Raw genomic sequence first — 16,703 nt, 5'->3', positions numbered from 1 at the left:
TGGGCTTCCACGTCGACTTACCTTCGCAATCTGCACACACCAGTTGAGCAGGTACTGGGAGCCAATGTTGTCCTTGTGCTCGCGGACATAGTCCAGGAGGCAGCCGAAGGGCATGAGCTGTGTGATGAGCTGGACCGTGGACGTCAGGCAGATGCCCAGGAGGCGGCACACGTGGGGATTGTCCACACTGGCCATCACGTAAGCTTCCTGCATGAAGGAGAGGAGAGGAAAGCATTAGAAAGGTCCCCCTATGGTGGCTGACGGGAGAGGCAGGCAGAGCCCTTTCCAGGTAAAAAGAAGCAAAGCGCAAACGTGATTTTGAGTTCCAAAGTGTGTACTTGCGGAGGACGGGGCGGCCCATGAAAGATTCAGTGCAATGGACATTTACATTCACGCGAGGTCTACTGCATACGTATCAGGCTGTGAAAGGACCCATGAGTGGAAGATGGGACCCTGTGAGTGTGAAGCAAGGCTTTCCGTCTACAGAGAGACCCGCGCAGCATTTGGCAACAGCACACTGAATGAAAATGGAACCCGCTGACATCTCTGTTCTTAAGACCTCTGTCCGAAGGCCAAAGCTGCTGCACCCTGAAATGTTGTCAGGGCTGCAGAAATCCGTGTCTGGGCCCCTACGCCTTGGTAATGCCTTTCTCGCTGAATGGAGACACGCGTCCAGAGGTACGAGGGCGAAAGTTCCCAGCAGAGGTCACACAAGCCCGCAAGTGGCCCCAGCGAGAGACCTCACTTCTCAACAAGGCCGGGTCTCAGTGGACAATGGTCTACCGCACCACCATGGTCCTGGGAGTAGAGCCAGAGAGGCCCTTCTGGGTGGCTTTGAACCGGACAGAGGGCATTACGTTACAGTGACTGCAGACTCTGTTGGCTGCCCAGGATTCATTTGTTTTTTGTTGATGTTGTTGTTTTAAGTTTTTATGTATTTTTGTGTGTGTGTGAGAGAGAGAGAGAGAGAGAGGAACGCGTGCGCACATGCGAGCATGTCGGGGAGGGGCAGAGAGAGACAGAGGGAGAGACTGAATCCCAAGCAGCCTCCACACCGTCAGCGCAAAGCCCGATGTGGGGCTCGAACCCACGAACTGTGAGATCATAACCTGAGCTGAAACTGAGAGCCAGACACTTAACCGACTGAGCCACCCAGGCGCCCCTGCCCAGGATTCATTTCTCAAGAGAGGGGGGTCGATGCTGCCGCCGTGCCTCAGTCTCAAGATGGGAAACTGTGCTGTTCTGCAAAGTGCCCCCTCCCTCATTTAACTGGCTGTCACGGCAGAGGCCTTTTGGGACACAGAACTGTGACTACAGACTTTATTTTAACCCTTCTATTCTTGGGTGCAAGAAGCAGGTTTTATTTCCAACTGCGCACACAATGGGACCCTCTCTTCTGTCTCAACAGCACCCATAAATTCTGTCCTCCCTTCGAACACCTTTAATTCAGATGTGACAGGGACCACATGGCCTGCAACAGAGAGCTCAGAAGTTCTTTCATATATTCCCACCACTCCTGAGGGCGGAATGTGGACTTGGCCCCCAGGAGAAGGGGGATGCTTGGGTAAGAACATCACAGGAGCCAGGGGTGACAGAAGAGACCGAGGACACAGGTCGCTGGGCTGGGGGTGGAGGGCAATACACATACTCCCAAACTCAAACCTGATCACATCATGTTTCTTGCCTTCAGCCTTTCTCCGGCCTCACAGTTCCTGGGCAGCCCCAGGCCTTGAACGTCAGCCCCTTCTCCGGAACCCCCCACCCCCCCTCCTTCCCCTTCTTCCTGCTCTGGGCTCTCTCAACCTCCCTCAGGCCCTCGCCCACAAGAGGGCCTCTGCCTGGAATGTCTTTCCACCTCCTCTTTCCTTCTCTGACTCCTCCTCCGAGGGGCCTTCCCGACTCCCCAGTCTCAAACTCTCTTGGCATCTCGCAGTTTTTCCTTGGGGGAGCAGGCTCTTCACTGCCTGGGAACTTGCTGGAGATACAAATTCCTGGGCCCCACCCAGGCCTACCCTACCGTGTGAGATGCCGGGAGGTGCGCCCAGCAATCTGTTTGAACAAACCCCCCAGGGGATTCTGAGTGCTCAGGAGCACTAATCATAATCTGCTCTTAAATACTTGTGTGATTCTGAAAATGTCCTCCCTCCCCATCAAGCTCTTTGAGGAAAGGACTACATTCTCAGCTCCCGTCATTTGCCTATTTAGCGCCATATTTTGTTGGCAAACGCTGTTCATTTGTCGCCTCAATATCCCCTGCATGTACCTGAGGCCTCAGCAAGTGGGGTTAATGCCTTGGTGCGAGGGTGGACATTTATTCCTCTTTTGTCCTTCCAGTGGTACCAAACACCTGTCTAGGCACATAAGTGCCTCAAAACGGTCAGGACTGAACTACACTGAAATCAAACAAAGGCAGAAATTCAAAGCAAATCAGAGACCGTGCCACTCCCATTAACAACAGCAACAAAAATTCCCTTAGCTTTTAACATTCGCTGCCAACGTCTGTGTGGATGCTTTCCTGCAGGCCTAGGCCCTCTCCTTGCAGGGAGAGCTGGGAGAGCTGGTATTTCTTCTGTATTATAAACATCGTATCACAACATTTAAGGGCAGGGTAGACATTTGACACTTATGCACATTCAAACATCGTTTAATCTTGGAGAAGGGCTGTTTATAAAACTTAGAACTGGAGGGTCCTGCAAGTCCCATTTCTTCTGAGGCCGTTACTTGCCTGAAAGGGAAACTGAGGCCCAGGGAGGCAAATGGAGATGCCTTGTGTCAGAGCTGGGCCCACAGAAGGGTCTCCTCACAAGGGAGGCACCCTCCACGAGCCCCCTCCTCACCCCACATGCTGCACCCTGTGGTCTCCTGTGATGCCTTGTTGAGCGCTCTGGTTAACAGGCTACCAGAAAGCTCGGAGACCTCGTGACACACACAGCACATATATAAATGTTTGCATTCTTTTTCCATTGCCTTCCCTAAACTTAAACTGGGAAGTCTATGGAAAAATTAAGAGGCCACGCGATTGCCAGAAAAGCACAAATCACGTCTCTCCCCCAAGCCTGGGAAACTGTACAACCATAACTCCAAAGAAGTCCTCTGGCCGTTCCTATTTTCTCAAGATCTGGTTGAGATTTGGAAACATGTTGTATTCATTTTCGAGGGGAGAAAAATCTGCAGAGCAGAGCAGTTTGAGCTGCCCATCTGTTGTGGGGCCGCGAGGAGCTGACCTGGACAGGGGGGATCGGGGAACGGAGCTCGGGCGTGGGTGTCGGGCCACACAGAGCCTGGAGCCCTGCCAGGTCCCTGATCCTATTCAAATCCGATAGTGCAACAGAACTAGGTCATCGCTTCCGCCCCGCCCCCAAAAACAATGGACACGCTGTTTGGTCGTGTGTCCTCCTTGGTGTGCACAGAAGTTGAAGCGAGCTTTGTTCTGAGCTGTTTATCTTGGAATCTCAAAGGTGCACTGTGACTTGCAGAAAGAATGTGTGGTAGTCCACAACAGTGTCTGGACTGGACACACCAGCCACGCGCACAGACCGGCAGGCAGAGCCCACGTTCAGTTCGGAGACCCCGAGGCTGAGTCACATGGCAGGGTGCCTCTGAGGCTTTGGGACCTTGAAAGTCTATTATTTTGTCCCGGTTGCCAAAATGATGTTTGATGCCTTCCTTTTCACTTTTCTCCTTCAGCTGTGAACTATTTTAGGTTAAGAATTGGGGCAAAGAGGGGCGCCTGGGTGGCTCAGTCGGTTGAGCATCCGACTTCGGCTCAGGTCATGATCTCACAGTTCGTGAGTTCGAGCCCTGCGTCGGGCTCTGTGCTGACAGCTCAGAGCCTGGAGCCTGCTTCAGATTCTGTTTTCCCCTCTCTCTCTGCCCCACCCCTGCTTGTGCTCTGTCTCTGTCTTTCAAAAATGAATAAACATTAAAAAAATTAAAAAAAAAAAAACAAAAAGAATTGGGGAAAAGAGGGCACCTGGGTGGCTCAGTTGGTTGAGCGTCCAACTTCAGCTCAGGATCTCACAGTCCATGAGTTTGAGCTCCGTGTTGGGCTCTGTGCTGACAGCTTGGAGCCTGGAGCCTGCTTCAGATTCTGTGTCCCCCTCTCTCTCTGCCCCACCCCTGCTTGCGCTCTGTCTCTGTCTTTCAAAAATGAATAAACATTAAAAAAAAAAAAAAAAAGAACTGGGGAAAAGAGGGCACCTGGGTGGCTCAGTCGGTTAAGCATCTGACTCTTGATTTCGGCTCAGGTCATGATCTCACAGTTCATGGGATTGAGCCCCGCATCAGGCCCTGTGCTGACAGCATGGAGCCTGCTTGGGATTCTCTCTCTCCCTCTCTCTCTCTCTGCCTCTCCCTTGCTGGCATGAACTCTCGCAGGCTCTCGCTCTCTCTCAAAATACATAAACATTAAAAAAAAAAAAAAGAATTGGGGAAAAGGATTCCACTACATTTTAAACTCCTTCAGGAAGGCATACACTGAACCTTAAGAATGAAAGGTAGGTGCCCCTACATTTTTGAAACTGTACCAGTTAACTAAGCCACCACCAGCAGCTTAAACCAGAGGCTGCCGCGTGTATGTTCTGGATCTCAGTGCCTGATCTCAGTAGGGGAAGAAGGGTAGCCAGTATTGGATGTGTGGGACCGTTTACAAGTGAGTATGAGCACTTCAAAGGACACGTTCAGCTCCATCGGGCTGTCCTGTCACAGAACTGACTTGCCCTTAGCTCACTGTTGAAACTGGCCTTATAATCACTTCCCTTACCGGCTCCTCCTTTCCTTCAGGGGCTCTCCATCACCCAGGAATCACCGTGCCCTGATGGGATTGCTTGCGAATTCTGGGCAGACTGGGCTTCAGGAAAAGCAAATGACAAGTTCTCAAGTGTGTCACCCATGAACTGTGACAGCTGTGATGTCTGATATCAGAAAAGATAAGAGTCCAGTAGAAACAAGAATCAAAGGCAGGAACAAAATAATGGGGGGCAGGGGGGTAGAGAAAAGGAGTTGACACTGTGGTATGGTATACAAGAAAGTTAAGAGAGTAGATGCCAAGAGTTCTTAGGCAGGGAGCAACTTTTCTTTTTTTGCTTTTCTTATTGTATCTATATGAGGCGAAGACGCTAGTGAACCTTACTGCGGTATCACGTCACAGTATGTGTAAGTCGGGCCACCATGCTTTACGCCAATTCTATCTCAGTAACCCTGGAGAAAAAAAAAGCAAAAAACAAAACAAAACAAACAAAACTTCCCCCAAAATGGAGGGAGAAGAGAGCAGGAGAGAAGCAGAGCAAGAGGTACACAGAGGCTCGTGTTTTGTAAACTTTTCAGGGTTTACTTTATTGTCCACCCCTCCTCTACCCCACCACAGCAGATTTCCTCCGGTTTCAGGGGACCTGGAGGTCCTTTTCAGTGAAAACGACTTCTCCCCCAAAGCACACCTATTGTCTTCAAAATCCCCCTTACTCTGGGTTGTAAACATTGCTGAAATTCACATTTCAACATTGTTTTGTGAGATTTATTGGAATGCCCTGAATGAGTAAAACACGAATTAAGGAAGCAGACTCCGCAAAAAAGATTTTCTTTTCAACGCAATACGTGAGGGAGCTGGAGGTTCTAAGTCAAGAGCCTTCGCAAACATATTTCTTGCGGTTATGCCAATGAGAGCTGACGGTATATGTTAATTGGACTTCACGTTAATTTGTAAGCCATTGAAAATGAGAGGTAATTTTGCTCGATACGTATATCTTCAATGTGTGCGATTTGCTACTGCACTTTATTTATTAATACATCATCTCTCATTTAGGGTGTGCCAGAGTAAAGGAGGGAAGTCAGCTGGGGGTAATTGAAGTGTATACAGTGTTATGCCACTGGGAAGCTCATTGTGTCTAAACACATTTTTTAAAAGGCCCATGTTTGGGGTGCCTGGGTGGCTCAGTCGGTTGGGCGGCCGACTTCGGCTCAGGTCATGATCTCGCGGTCTGTGAGTTCGAGCCCCACGTCGGGCTCTGTGCTGACAGCTCAGAGCCTGGAGCCTGTTTCAGATTCTGTGTCTCCCTCTCTCTGACCCTCCCCCATTCATGCTTTGTCTCTCTCTGTCTCAAAAATAAATAAACGTTAAAAAAAAAAAAAATTAAAAAAAAAAAGGCCCATGTTTGCTTTGTTTGGTATATATCCTGTGGGTTAGATGTAAGATGGGGGAGTATTACATTTGCCTCCTGTCCCTCCCCACCGTAGGATAACTAAATTCTCTAGATTTTTGAGGCAGTCGGTTTTCTTTTGCTTTGACTTGGTTCCCCTAACCTCCTGCTAAGCCTCTCCAGCTTCTCTTTCTCTGGCTCTGCCCTGGGACAGGAGCAAAAGTTTGCATCAACCCACAGCAAACAGAGGCCAATGGTGTTCACGGACACCCCAATAGGATTGTCCGTTGGATCCTCCTGGGCATCCCTTGAAGTGGGCTCGGCCACATTCCATGGTGGCCCCTCTTTCAGCCAACTGCTGTTTAAAGGGATGCAGTGCCCTCACCGACTGGTGAGGATCCAGAGAAGATGACGAAAGTTCAGTGGTACTGAAAGTAAAGACATGCAAATAATCTTGTGGCACATTTCAAAGTCTTGCCCCATAAACTAACGGAGAACACTGGAAATAACATTTAAGCTATTTGGGGGAAAGTACCAAAGAGGGGCAACACTTTACAGAGCTTCTAGAGAGCATCCATACTATAATCCCAGGCACCTTTAAAAAAGCCACTTCAAAGATAACTTGGTAGAGCAAAATGGACACGTGCTTCAGGGGCAGAAATAACGATAGGCTGGAATCCTGTGCCAATCGCGTGAACGTGAGCAAGCTTCTTTATGCCTGCAAAGCATACTGAGTGTTAATCCCTGTACCACAGACTCATGGGGAGAGTTCCTCATGTGCAAAGCAACTAGTCCTGAGCCTGGCCCTTGGTGGACAGCCAGCGATTGTGAGTTTCTATCCTTTTGGGAGACATAGCAGAATGGAGGACCCAAGTCTTCTCTATCGGAGAAGCCCTGAGAGGGAATTATACCAACTACAGCCTGAAGGGAAAAAAAGACATGAAAGTAAACATTTAGAATGTGGTGATGGAGAAAGTCTAAAACAGGGCAGTGTGTGGCTTCTAAAATGTGGCTTCTGATGTCCACGCCTGTGGATAACTAGGAAACAAAGGAGAAACTCACATCAAGGATTTCCTTGTTGGCTTTTGGAGATGTGGCTTCTCGTAACTCCTTGATGGCCACGGGAATTTTAACCTTCTCACCTTCTGGGATCCAGAGTCCCTGTGACGAGGAGGGAGAGAAGACATTAACTGGCGACTGTCACACTATGCAATATGCTGACTCACAAGATGCACGGACTTTACCAGTAACACCATCCGAAAGGGTGAGGGACCTTGAGCACAGCTCTGTGCTCCAAGGTCACCAGTGCTAGGAGCCATGACATCTCAGCAGCTCTTTGGCTATATAGTGTTCCATGAATCAGGGTAGTTAGATTACAAAAAACCCAAAGCTTGTGTGAATTATAAAACCAGTGTGGATCATTTTGTCCAGAATTCTGAGATACTGGCTCTGGGTCTAATGGAAATCAGACTTGATATAACAGGATCCAGGAAAAACAAATTAAGAGCTGTTTTGACCTGGGCATTATTTGGATGCTGTCATGCAGTGAGAGGCAGTCCCCCTTCAGACCCCATCCCTGCCACTCACCCCTTTACAAAGTCAATGCTGTCCTCCACGATAACTTTGTTGTCTGTGTACAGGTCTCACAGGACCACTTATATGTCACCAGTATAAAAGATTCCCTCTTGACAACTTGGGGAAAACATCAGAATTTCCCAAACGCTGAGCTACACATAGAGTAGACAAGCTTGATAGACAGTAGACAGCCCAGGACTTTGAATATGCCCACCAACCTGCATCCCCAGAAGTCTCGGTGCCCTGGTGGCCTCACCTTGTACACTGTGCCAAATGCTCCAGAGCCCAGCACCTTGATCTTTTTGAATTCTGTTTCCTTTAAGATCCTCAAGAGAGCTTGGTTGGGAGCTTCTCCACTGGGCGTAAGAGGCTCAACAAGCTGTGAGAGACAAGGAAGGAGGGTCGCGGCCTCAATGCTCAGGCCCACATGGGAGGAGGTGTGAGCCAGGCTCAGACACAGCCATGTGTGGATGGGCGTCAGCACCAAGAACCCGCCATGCTCACTCGGAAGGAGGAACGCACACCTTCTCTTTAGGACTTCAGAAAAGATATGTTGGGACAGGGACTCCCTGATACAGGTGTCCTCGCACAGAAGAGCTCCATTTCAACAAATGCAATTTCGATTTCTGTTTGTAGCCAATAAGCCGGACTGAGAGTATTCTGGTGAGGGAAGTTTTGATATGGTTGGTCATTTTGGTAGCCTGTCGGGCCTCCTAACACACACAAGTGCCATTGTGCTATGAGCTGCTACGGGTCCCTCTGGCTTCTGACACACTGCCGGACACAAAGATGCCAGCCGAAGACCCACCAGTAGAGTGAGTCACAAACAGAGCTCAAAATGGAACGGCACTATTGTAGACAATGGGATTTGCCAAAGTAACATCTCAACATGTGCCTTCACAGGAATCATCAGACAACCTGTTTGCAAGCCCTTCTCCTGTGCATGTACCTGAGTGCTGTATGTTAAACAGGACTCCTATGGCTTTTGTATCTGTGTCGTGAGATTGGCATTTCACTCCAGAGAGGTACCAAAATGTCATTAATTGTTTATACCTGGACATTCAGAGATTCTTTCTGGTTTTTCCATTGTAAGCAATAAGGCATAATAATACAATTACATATTTAAAATAGTTGGCAACACTTGGCAGGAGAGCCTTCGTTCCTGTCTGGGGTTCTGGGGAGAGGGGCACTGGTGGGCGTGCGGCCTGGGCACCTACTCACCTCTCTTTCCTGCAGCAGTCTGCGAAGTGTGCGCTTGCGGACGATGTGGCGTCGGCGCAGAAAGAGGCCCACCCCAAGGGCCACCACCACCACCAAGAGGAGGCCCCCAACAATCCCAGTGGCGATGGATGGGATCTTGGGCCTGGAACAAGAGGGAGACGTGGAAAAGTGAGGTTTGGTGACAGACTCTATTACATTGGCATTGTATGTACTTCCTGCATGTTTTGGTACGTTGACATCATTTAACATCATCTCAGAAAATAGATACCATGTGGCTTCTACAGAGAGGAAAGAAAGCAAAGAGTTTCTAGGGTAGTGTTTCCACCTTCTTGAGCATAAGAGGCTTTGCCCCCAGGTTTTTTTTTTTTTTTTTTTTTTTTTGCATTTTTTAAATTGACCTATCATCTGGACATCTCCATATGACTTCTTTTCTTTTCTTTTTTCTTTTCTTTTCTTTTCTTTTTTCTTTTCTTTTCTTTTCTTTCCCTTATTTTCCTTTCCTTTTCTTTTTTCCTTCCTTCCTTCCTTCCTTCCTTCCTTCCTTCCTTCCTATCATCTATCTATCTATCTATCTATCTATCTACCTATCTATCTATTGAGAGAGAACATGCACACACACACATGGGGCAGGGGCAGAAGGAGAGGGAAAGAGAGAATCCCAAGCAGGCTCCACACCTAGATGGGCTTGATCCATGAGATCATGCATGACCTGAACCAAAATCAAGAGTTGGACGCTTAACCAACTAAGCCACCCGGTGTCCCGACAGTTATATTTTAATCTTTTAAGAAACCACATAATTCAAAAAGTAACTCAGACTTCAGTAATGCTTTTTATATGAATTTTCATGTATCCCCAGAGTATCTCCATACATACGAAGCCTAGAACATCACATCACATGTATTAAGACATGCATTGTCTACTGGTTTGCCTAGGTGAAGGGACTCTTTCCATAATGTTGAGATTCTTCAAAGTGTTCTTGGCTTTCAAGATGGGATGACAGCCATGTGGAATGCTTTATGAATAAGCTTGGGGGGGGAGGTTATCATGTGATAGGATTTCAACATAAGAAAGATCATTGTCATAAATGAGTGATGTCACCATGCAACATCAAACCACTCTGCCACATTCTTTTTCCCACAAAGGTGGTGTTTGATTCAGGGACAGCAAAAACTCAAAACTCAGGTTCTAGAGCTCACTGAGGAAACAACCATCTGAATTCGTGGGTTCTGAATTTAGAATCTTCAAATTCCATAAATATAATCTGTATTTATAGATTCTAGAAATGCTATAATACAATCTTCAAGTCCTATAAATATAATCTGTATCAATTTAATATAAAATAATTTAATTTTACATATTAAAATTCTATAAAAATCATCTTAAAATTATTGTTCTCAAGTATCTATTCTATTCAAATTTCTGGCAAACTTCGTATTTTTAGGAAGAAATGTTAAAGAACATCAAAGATTAATTAGTATCATTAGCACATAAGTATCCCAAGATCCTTACAAATTGCTTGTAAGTGGGTCAAAGGTACTTCATGACAATGATATTTACAACACTTTCTTCTCAGTGAGTGAAAAAGTCATCTCCTGCATTATCCCATCTCCCCAGTGAATGCACTTTGGATTAGTGAGTTTTTATTATATTGAAAAGAACACCAGAAAGATATAAAGAATAATTGGTTACAGACTATCTGTTCCATGGGGAGCTGTAGTAAGGGTGAGTGAATAAAAAAGGAAGAAAAACATAAAAAGAGTAAATATCACAAGGAATGGCCATTGACTAGTTTCCAGGCGGGGCTTTGACGGAAAACCTCATTACAAAGGTACTGAGTGTAGCATGAAGATAGGACAAATTTTGCTGACATCCCGGTAGGCTCAGCAAAGAGGAAGCGAGAGACTGCCTAACTTGTCTTTAAGGTTTCACTTGAGAGTAGGGTTAATTCTGGGGCAGAAGAGTCAGCTGACAGGGAGGGCAGGTTATTGAAGGGATTTTGTAGACATGATGAGAAATGGAAGAGATGGAGGTTTGGTTAGCGTTGGGGACGTCAGGAATGACAAAGAGGAGGCTTGTATATCATTCTGATTCCTCGCTAGACAGTGTTGGTCGATAACACCACTCTGTCCTGAGGAGTCTGAACAGCCATTCCTGATTCTGCCTTTCCTAGTGCAGCATTTCAAGCAATGATAGCAAATGAATCAGAACTGAAATGCTAGTGGAAGTCACTGTTTAGAAAAGGGGAGAAAGTCCCCCCAAGCTGGAGCTGTCATCACACAGGAAGGTTTGTGATACAGTCAAATGGATCATCAAGCAGGAAAAGAAGAGAAGCTAGAAGGAGGCTCTAGCAGAACTGGTGTGACCAAGAAGTCATAAATAGACTCTACATAAAGAGGAGCACTGTGTACCAAGTACGAGCTGGGCGTGGAACAGGCCCCAGGGCTCACATCCTGCATCCCTTCTGCCGAAGCACACGACAAAGTAGGCACGGGAGAGGTGGGTGCAACCAGCAGGATGGTCTCTGCCAGGGATGCTATGCCAGCCCAGAGAAGAAATAATAACTGTGAAGGTAGGGGCACCCAGGTGGCTCAGTCGGTGAAGCGTCCGACTCTTGATTTAGGCTCAGGTCATGGTCTCACAGTTCGTGGGACTGAGCCCCACCTCGGGCTCTGCGCTGACAGTGTGAAGCCTGCTTGGGGTTTCCTCTCTCTCTCTCCCTCTCTCTCTCTCTGCCCCTCCCCTGCAAGTGCTCTCTGTCAACATAAAAAAAAAAAACTTAAAAAAAAAATCTGTAAAAGGGGTGTCTGGGTGGCTCAGTCGGTTGAGCAGACCTCTGACTTGGGCTTAGGTCACGATCTCACGTTTGTGGGTTCAAGCCCCACGTTGGGCTCAGAACCTGGAACCTGCTTTGGATTCTGTGTCTCGCCCTCTCTCTGCCCCTCCCCTGCTCGTGCTCTGTCTCTCTCTGTGTCTCAAAAAATAAGGTAAAACATTTTTAAAAATCTGTAAAAAAAAAGAACCTGTGAAGGCAGAGGGGAATCAGAAATGCAGGAAAACATAATCTGTGCAGATAGTGTTTGGTCATTTCTGAGAAGGTCCACTAGACTCAAGTAGAATACTTACCCATCTGTTGCACAGCCTTCAAGACCTGGCCCAGAACAGCTGTGGGTATTGAGGGAGAAATACACATTTTGATCATAAGTCAACGTGCTTTAAATTACTCTCAAATCATTAAAATCACCATGAATCTCAATTTGGGGGGCAGCAGTTAATTATTTATTTATTTTGCATTTATTCATTCGTTCATTCACTCGGCACGTATTTTTGAATGCTGCACTCTCTGACACAGATTGTTCTAGCATTTAGCAAAGTGGACATTTTCTGGCCTCTGTTACTGAAATGCGTTCATGCGTACTTTATGATATAGGTATAGCTGTCTCATATCTGGCTCTAGGATGTCAGTACAGGCAGGGGAGGAGAGGCGGCCAAGACTAGAGCCATACTAATTAAGGGGTAGGAGGAGAGGAACCGATGTGTGAGAATGAGTCTCAGGGGCAGGGCAACGGCAGTGATGACTTCAGACCCTGGAATCCAGGGGCAGTACGGGAGCTGGTTTCCTCTCCTCCCACAGGACTGAAACGTCTTACATACAGCAGAGACGGCATTGGTCTTAAATGACTCTTGAGAAGCTGGGTCCTCGTTCTAGTGAGGGAGGCCACCGTCCCTTATTTTGATTACAGAATGATATAAAAAGGCAGAATACATTGGCTTTGAAGTATGGCAACATTTGCCAAGACAAACATCAGTAAGAAAACAGAATATTCCAATTAAATGCAAAAGACAACTCATGCTGTTGCACATGGATGGACCTAGAGAGAATTATGCTAACTGAAACAAGTCAGACGGAAGAAGACAAATCCCGTAAGATTTCATCTATATAATGGAGACTAAAAAAATAAAACAAACGAACAAACAACAGCAACAGACTCATAAATACAGAGAACAAACCGGTGGTTGCCACAGAGAAACAGGGGGGGATGACTAAAATGGGTGAAGGGGTTAAGGGGTACGAGCTTCTAGTTATAAAATAAATAAGACATGGGGATGAGAAGTGCAGAACAGAAGATATAGTCCATAATGTAATAATTTTGTCTGGGGACAGATGGTGACTATACATATTGTGGGGAGCACTGCGTAATGTATAGAATTGTCAAATTGTTATGCTGTACACCTGAAACGAATAGAACATTGTGTGTAAGCTCTATATCAATTTAAAAAAGGAGATGGGGGACACTACCATTTCATGGCCTGGTTAAGGATGAAGGACTACATTTCAAGTATGTGACCAGGCCAGAGGCGCCTGTCAAGCACCCCATTTCCTACCTCAGTCAAGGGCTGGGATTTGTACACTCCTCCCGGAGGGTACGGTCTGTTCCCTCCCCCATTTTCAAGCTGTCCTGCTCCTTTCTCCCCAGTGCCTTTGGGCCTTCCTTCCTACACCACACACACACACACACACACACACACACACACACACACACACACACACAGGCTTTTTCAGGAAGTGGATGCATGGGAGGCCTCCCTATTTCACACTCTATTATCTCCTAGGGAAACCAAAACTCAAAGACAAAAGGCATCACTAATGAGTGACCACTGATAAACTCCCTGCTCACTAGCTTTTTCTCCCCAACAATGCCCCGCAGTCTCCAAGAGGGAATACTACACAAAGTGAGTGCAAATTGAAATTGTCCATTTTGGGACCACACGCGGGTTTTTTTTTTGTTGTTTTTTCCGTTTTTTGTTTTTTTGGTTTTTTTTGGCAGCCTCTGAAGGTGCTGCGGGGGAAACAGCAGGGGTTACTAGGGAGAAGCTACTGATGCAGAAGTAGCTCAGGGGGAAAGAAAAGCCAGTTTACATCTGAAGAGGTGACTTGACAAGGACAGTGACAGGACAGGCGCTGGAAGAGTCTTGATTTGAGTACCGAGCTCGAGCCCCTTGGGAAAGCTGATAACACCTTTGCATAATTTTGCAGAAACAATTGTTGAATATGAAGTAAAAGAGCCCATCTCACGCTATCATTTAACATCGTCAGAAAACTTATTCTCTGTCCTCTACTTGACTTCTTTTTTGGTTACGTACAATGAAAACAGGAAACATTCTGCCCGGCGTCGTCTGCACCACAGTCAGGCTGTCACTCACCCGTAGGTACAGTTTGAATGGCACAGGTGACACATGCGATTGGCGTCCGCAAACTTCCAGACCAGGGTGTTGTTTTCTCCCATGATGCCAGCCGGGCAGGTCTTGACGCAGTGAGGGCCGTCGATGTAGTGTGCACACTGCACGCAGCTGTCTGGTCCCTACACCAAGACGGAGAGAGACATGTCTATAGGCTTCCTTCTCTTTCGAAACTGAAGTAACTTTTTACTTATAATACTTTGTGTGAAAAAGAAGTCAAACAACAGACGTTCTTAAAGCAGAAACACAACAAGCTTGTCTGTGACTGTGAACCACTGTTCACAGCCTACTGAGAAGTCTTCAAATGCATTGACGATATAACAACGGAAAAGAAACTATACTGTACGCTTTGTGACAGTTTACTTAACAGACTGTGGGCAAGTTTCTTTGTCAAAACAATCCTGATGAGTCTATGTGTACGTTTACATCTCTATCGCTCAGATGGCACTGTTTGCATATCATATCTGAACTTAAAGAGCAACTATGTGGGAAGCCAGGCTTGCTGAGGTGAACTGAAGAAAGCCCACATCTATGTTTCTCCAGGGACAAGAAGGCAGTAAGTGGAAGTAAGCAGTGGGGGCATAATTAACTGTATACCGTGTTTATTTGATTCCGTTTCCTAAACTCCGAAAAACTCACAGAAGTGACACTTGACTATTCGGGTTGTGCCCTACATCAAGGGAGTGAAATAAAGCTGGTAGGGAAGGATGTGCTCACTGGTGAAGTTCTCTGATGTCTCCATTTTGTCCAAAGACTGAGCGTTCCCAGAATCAGAATGGTCAGATGACTAAGTCAGAATCACAAACGGACTTATTTTAATGATGACAATTTAACCTAACACCATGTAAACTTATAAACCAATGGTTTACTTTGTAAACTGCCCTAGTAGCAGCCTACACCTCAAAACACAGCCTTCAGCCTGATTTAGAGACAGCTTTTGAAAAATATGTTCAATTAGAAGGTTTAGATATGGCTGTTGAAGCTCAAATACAAACAGAACTCCTTATAAATAATATTGAGAATGAACAACATTGGAACATTGGTGTGAGGAGGACCTGAATTCTCACGTATACTCTTTATGTAAATAGAAACCTGAATTTTGAAAAGTTTTGTTAGATGTTTCTTTAAAAAAATTTTTTTAACGTTCATTCATTCTTGAGAGACACAGAGACAGAGCATGAGGTGGGGAGGGGCAGAGAGAGAGAGAGAGGGAGACACAGAATCCGAAGCAGGCTCCAGGCTCCGAGACATCAGCACAGAGCCCAATGCGGGACTCGAACCCACGAACCATGAGATCATGACGTGAGCCCAAAGTCAGAGACTTAACTGACTGAGCCACCCAGGTGCTCCGCTAGGTGTTTCTTTAAGAACTCTTCAAATAATTATGAACGAATGTTAAATAAGAATCTGATGATGTTTGATTAAGATGATGAAGCAATGATGACAGATGTCAGAAACAGTGAACACCGGCTGTCGATGTCCCTAGCCTCCCACAGGCATCCCTGGTTTTTGGTAAAAGAGTAGATGTTATTAGATTTGTTGGAGGGTGTTGGGCAGAAAGGGTGAGTGCTCCTACAAGGTGGGTTGCGTGATGACGTCAACTCAACCACAGCCTCTGTGACCCAGCTGGGAGGTCACAAGGCCCCCTATATGGGCATGGCTGCCTCTTTGGTAGCCGCAGAGTGATGCTGGATCATTGCTGTGGTTCTGCTGCTTGGGAAGGCTTTTCCCTTGGACGTATGAGTGAATAACATCAAACGGGCTCCTTACTCGTCCTGTGCAGGTGATATTCATGGCCTGGGGCAGGCATTCTGGATGGCACTGTATGCACTCGGAATTCTCCACAAACTCCCTTGGCTCCCTGAGAGAAGAAAGAAAACCGGTCAGTGCTATCTCTAGAGATCCTGATTCAAAATGCCGGCAGGTTACAACTGTCTGAGTTGCAATTGTCTGAAATTTCAGGTGACACAGAACACCTTTCTCAGAAATGCGAGAAAAATTTAGGTAAACATTGAACGGTAGGGAATCTAGGATTATATTGCAATATGATAAACCGATTTTGTTAACTGAATCCCTGGTCATCTCCTCTCCGAATAAATGCACAAGCTTCATTTATAATCAAAATATCTTCCCTACATTTTTCTATAAGGCACAGTTTTTGTCTATTAGGCAAACAGGTCAACAAATGAAAAAAGTAATAGTCCGGAAGAGGTGACCACCTCCCCCACCCCCCACAATATCAGATTCATGGATATTTAAATTAAGCTAGAAGGAAATGGTAACTGTAGATTGACTCACAGGAAAAGGAAGGAGAGATATTAAAATGTACTCAATGATTATTAATAAAAATAGGAAGTACGGAACACAGGTGTGAACACTTTTGCTTGAACTAGTTTCCCTGTTCCTCAAAGACGTATGGGTCCACATTAAGCAAGAAGATGATGTTTGATTGAAAAGATAAAACAGTTGTGACAGCTATTAAGACTGAATGCCGCCTGGTAATTAACTGCAGGCTTTCACGCCAGTGAACAAGG

The 16,703-nt window shown here is 46.3% G+C and overlaps 1 protein-coding gene across 3 annotated transcripts in view; it reads right to left on the bottom strand.

The window, feature by feature from the left end:
- EGFR (epidermal growth factor receptor) overlaps positions 1-16,703 on the bottom strand; it is a 210,112-nt gene that overhangs the window by 26,386 nt on the left and 167,023 nt on the right. For all 3 annotated transcript variants that reach the window (XM_078442597.2, XM_060632158.3, XM_081795013.1), the window contains exons 14-20: positions 15,940-16,030; positions 14,134-14,291; positions 12,055-12,093; positions 8,931-9,072; positions 7,966-8,088; positions 7,197-7,295; positions 22-207 (exon numbers count right to left, since the gene is read on the bottom strand). In XM_078442597.2, coding sequence (XP_078298723.1) covers positions 22-207; positions 7,197-7,295; positions 7,966-8,088; positions 8,931-9,072; positions 12,055-12,093; positions 14,134-14,291; positions 15,940-16,030 — 838 coding nt within the window. The remainder of the gene's footprint in view (positions 1-21; positions 208-7,196; positions 7,296-7,965; positions 8,089-8,930; positions 9,073-12,054; positions 12,094-14,133; positions 14,292-15,939; positions 16,031-16,703) is intronic.

Source organism: Panthera onca, chromosome A2, assembly GCF_046562875.1.
Source record: "Panthera onca isolate mPanOnc1 chromosome A2, mPanOnc1 haplotype 2, whole genome shotgun sequence".
Lineage (NCBI taxonomy): Eukaryota > Metazoa > Chordata > Mammalia > Carnivora > Felidae > Panthera > Panthera onca.
Note: the sequence above shows the minus strand (reverse complement) of the source record. Positions and strands in the feature narration are given on the sequence as shown.